The sequence below is a fragment of the Oxyura jamaicensis genome, chromosome 1, assembly GCF_011077185.1.
Source record: "Oxyura jamaicensis isolate SHBP4307 breed ruddy duck chromosome 1, BPBGC_Ojam_1.0, whole genome shotgun sequence".
NCBI classification, from domain to species: Eukaryota; Metazoa; Chordata; class Aves; order Anseriformes; family Anatidae; genus Oxyura; species Oxyura jamaicensis.
Genome location: NC_048893.1, coordinates 133433105 through 133437735, shown reverse-complemented (window position 1 = coordinate 133437735; position 4631 = coordinate 133433105). Strand labels below are relative to the sequence as shown.

Below are 4631 nucleotides of genomic sequence, written 5' to 3'. Positions count from 1 at the left end.
CCCCCCCCGATGTTATGAGTCTTTTGTTATATCCATATCAAAAAAAAAAAAAAACACCCCCCCCGGGGGGGGGCCATAAATGAGCTTTTAGAAGCAATATGTCTCCAAGACAGAATATTATAATGAGTGCTTGTATGTCTTAACATGCAGGAAATAACAGACCTGGAGGAGCCTTGTAAGTATATTCTGTCCAGCCACTCTCCTTAATTAGCTCTTCAGTTTCTTTTGCAAAAAGCTGTGTTTTAACTTTAGCGTTAAAACCAGAATGTAACTCAAGACGTATTATCTTTTTATTTTCTTGTAATCTTTCCTAAGAGGAGGAAGATAAACAGCACTAAGTACTGAAAGGAAAATGATGCAAATTTACTTACCAAATGTGTGATTTCACTTTAAACTATGTGTAACTGTTGAACAACTTACTTTCCTTTCATAAGAAGTATTGAAGAATGTGTAACTCAAAATATACTTCACAATGTACTTCTTTGTCTCTTCTTCTGTCAGGTTATTGTTCCAGGACAGAATAACTCTGGAATCATACTTGGTAATCTGCAGATCATTATGTAGCCCAAGCTCATCTGCAATTATAATAACATTACACAGTGGAAGACCTGCCCGCAACTGCATAGACAAAGGATTTTGCTCCCAGTAAGGCTTGCACATTCATCAGATCCCCGAGAGCTCTGTTCTCATATGGAGCAGGTTGTCATATTCAGTAATAGGACTTTAATAGTGATATTTATGTTTACTTATCTATAGCTCCCAAAATGTCAGGTGATTCAATTTTAACTATGCTAGACAATTTTCCTATAGGTTTGGTCTCCGTGTCTATCCAATGGCTGTAGAAAGAGCCTTGAAAAGAAGTTCTGATCAGACATCTGGCATGGGAACCTTGACAAGAAGTTCTAATCTGACATCTAGGATGGCTAACATAAGATGAACTGTTACTTAATATTTTACTTACCCACTATGTCTGGTTGTCCACTTGCCAGGCTAGTGGAAAACAGTGTTTTATGCTGTAATAAAGTTAGTACCAGCACAACAGGAACAAATGTAACATGTGCCATAGCAAATGCTTTGGGCCACAGGTCTGCAGAAACTGAGACTCTTTAGTTGTAAGTTTGGCTGGAAAAGCTCTTAGAACATGATGTATTCATTTTGCATCTGTAAAATAATATGAAACAGTAACTTAACCACTTAAATGATGTCCAAAATATAGAAAGTAAGTATGAAATAACTCATTGTCAAGGGGTCTTGTTGATCCGTGTCTTCTATTATCAGGATGTTTGTATTTAAACCTAGTCTTTAACTGTGTGCCAGGGCCAAGGATGACGCATGTGCCATACTGAGCTGGTTTTGAATTGGGATGCTGCTTAGTTTGCATGGCAAGATCACAGAAATGACACTACTGATAGTGCCTGGCAGCAGACAGCTTGGGTGGGAATCATTTGAGATAACCTTAGATAGATACAGAAACATCAGCTGTATCTGTGGGAGTCCTCTAGCCTCTAGTGGCAGTAGAGCAACTGTCACTTCTAGGTTGTGATTCACATTATCTGTTTTAGGTATCTACTTTAGGATAAAATGAACGGTAACTATTTGAGGAGAAGAGAAATGAATCCTGCCGTTTTCAAAAGTGAGTATCAGCAAGAATATGCCACATTCCCAAACTTTGGGACAGGATGAGCAAACAGATTACACACTGGTCAAAGTTCTTTTTAGAAAGACATACCCATTGATGCTTCTCTGATGGTTGACTGTTCATTCAAAGGCAGTTCTCTTGATGTAAGATGACTTCTCAAACAGTTCTACACAGAATTAATGAGCCTCTGTGTTCTGGGCTTTTCACTCAACAACTAACTCAATTACCATGGCTTTGAATATTTTCAGTACTAAATCCACATGAAGTGCTATGAAAAATCATGACAAAATGCTTTAAGTTAGAGATTCCCCCACCTAGTTCTATCTGGTATTTGGCTCAGCTATGGCAGCAGCAACAGCTGCAGTATATGTGCCAAGTCAGGGCATTCGACCATGTGCACAGCAAATAAAAAAGTATATTTCTCTGCTTGGTGTTTCTGGGAAATAAGACAGTTCTGATTGCCCAGAGAGGGAAAGGGTAAGCTATGTTTGCCCTCACTGCTCTTTAATTATACCCTTGTAATGGTATTGTTTGTAGCAAGAGTAAAAGTCAGGGAAAATGTAAAATGAAAACAAGGTTTCATGGGTTTATAACCCAACATGTAGTGGTTATAAAGATCTCATCTATTCCCATGGTGAAGCCACCAAAAGTAGTCTTAGGAACATGTGTACTTAAATCAGTACAAAGGGAAAAATGAGGGGTGGAAAACACTAAAGTTAAAAATGAAATATTTTGTATCTGTCAGTAACATGACAGTTGTGGGAAACATATGTGAGGAGGGACTTAAAATAGGAAAGGGAACAAAATAAGTCTTAAAATAACAAATACTTCTGGTGTTAGAAACTAAAATAGAAATCATCTGATCATCTGTGTGGCAATATAACCAACTACATTCAAATGGAGAGAGAAAACACAGGGCCAGAGGAAAAAAAAAAAAAAAAAAAAAAATTAGTCTGAATAAACCTGGGGGGGGGGGGAAGTTTCAGTCAAAAAAGATATTTTGGGAGAGAGCACTGCTGTTTCCCACAGGCAGTTTGTTTGTAGGAGTACTAGGAGCACCTTTTGTACAACACTGAAGGCAATCTCTACTCAGTGCATAATGAACTCCTGCACCTTGATACAGCAACTGTAGATGCTGGGTTGCAAGAGGTGGACATTGTTGTGTAATATATCCCAGTGGTACCTCCTATTGTCATTGCTGCAGACAGAATAGGAGCTGCACCACTGGACTGACCCCCAGGACATCTCTTATTTTTATACACAATGCATTAGTCCCCGGAATACAGCAAAGGGAAAACACTGTAAAATAAGAACACTCAAGGTGATCACAAGGAAACAAAAAGCCATCCATATGTAAAAGGCTTTTTGATACACTACTTGTCAAAGAATGCATATTTTCATTTATGCCACCATAGATGAGCAGAGTAGCAGAACATTTTTTTCTTAGACGTAAGCAGACAGGACTCTGTGCTTGGAGTGTTGTTTTAGTTACAAAGGTCTTTCTGTTAGCGTAGGGTGCCAAAATTTAGTCCATGACGTGCAAATAAAATTAATTGCCTGACATTATTTTTTAAAGAACTCTTTAGTCCCCTGAAAAATAAATTCTAGTCAAATGTTCTTACAGACAGATTTTAATGGGATATAAAATACCTAAATTATATAAATAATCTAAAAAATAATCACAAAAAAGGTAGATTTTCTAAAGAGTAATCTGCCAAAAAAAAAAAAAATCACTTTTATTATGACAGTATCCTTAATAATTAAAGAACGTCACTGTGCTTATATGTCTTTTGTTTGTTTGTTTGCTGGCTTTTGTTTTGTTTTTTTTGTCCCCCTGTTTTCATCATTGAACTTCAACTATAGCCATTGTGCCTGCTGGTTGCTGCCCAGCAATGCTTTTGCTCTGCAGCTGTGTGTGGATGGAGTAATGTAAAGGGGTGGTAACAAATGGGAAGCTGCCCACCATATATCAGAACAGCTGCAGAGACCATAGAGATTGTGCAAAACCCACCTGGCAAATTTGGGAAATAGACAGTCAGGGCCAGAAAATGAAAGCAGTGAAACCAATCTGAGCAAAACTTAGAGCAGTTACTTTTAGTGTAGGGAAAATTAACTGCTTAATTTTAAGAATTCAAGAGACCAAAGAATTTCTTGAAATGTAGACATGTGCACTGGCCATGCGTTTCTGAAACCTTTGTGGGCCTGATTATCTGACTACTCTTAAATACAAAAGTAATAATAATAAGAAGAAGAAACGTCACTTTTTTTATATTTTGAGAAAATAGTAATATAGTTCCAAAAGTGTTCAATTGCTCTTGAAAAAAAGTATATTGTGCATAATTTACAGCATACATTCAATCATTAAGCAATAAGCTATTGCATTGTTAAGCTCAAATCCAATTTACGAAGCAATCTTAGATAAGGGGCATCACGAGGACCATTTGTCTTATTAAGACATATCTAAAACACTTAATTTAAGGTTGAGAATTCATATTTTTCAGTCTTTATATGTGATAGTACACAATGTTGATGCACTAAGGAATAATGACATAAACAACATATATCAATTACATTTTAAATGTCTGGGTAGAGAGTTAAAATAGCACTACTATTTTAAAAAAAAACTTACCTCCTTTTTAATGCATGTTAAATGCATGCAGCATCATTTGGGCTGAGACAACAACAAGGCCAGCACTGGAGAATGTCTTGATTTAAGACTATAGTGAGAAACTGATTCAAGAAACTTCCCTTTTTCTCAATATGCCACCTCAGAAAAGCCCTTTGCCACTGTTGCTTCCTCCTGTGGGACCAAAACACACCTCTTAATATATGGAACCTTAGCCAAATTCTTCAAAATAACTTGAAAAGGCGCACCTCTTTATGACTAACCCTGGTGGTCAGAGATTTTGCTATTTTTTCTCTGTTCATTTGAAGGAGAAATATTTCCAAACATTTTACATATTGCAGTGATCTTTGGTGTTTTAAGAAAAAG

The 4631-nt window shown here is 36.9% G+C and overlaps 1 protein-coding gene across 1 annotated transcript in view; it reads right to left on the bottom strand.

The window, feature by feature from the left end:
- The window catches only part of LOC118176545 (interleukin-5 receptor subunit alpha-like), a 24975-nt gene extending 20633 nt beyond the window's left edge, over positions 1-4342 (bottom strand). Inside the window, exons 1-4 of the mRNA XM_035343563.1 lie at positions 4269-4342; positions 962-1161; positions 421-575; positions 163-310 (exon numbers count right to left, since the gene is read on the bottom strand). Of these exons, the coding sequence (XP_035199454.1) occupies positions 163-310; positions 421-575; positions 962-1064 (406 nt within the window). The 5' untranslated portion in view covers positions 1065-1161; positions 4269-4342. The remainder of the gene's footprint in view (positions 1-162; positions 311-420; positions 576-961; positions 1162-4268) is intronic.
- Positions 4343-4631: the final 289 nt, after the last annotated feature.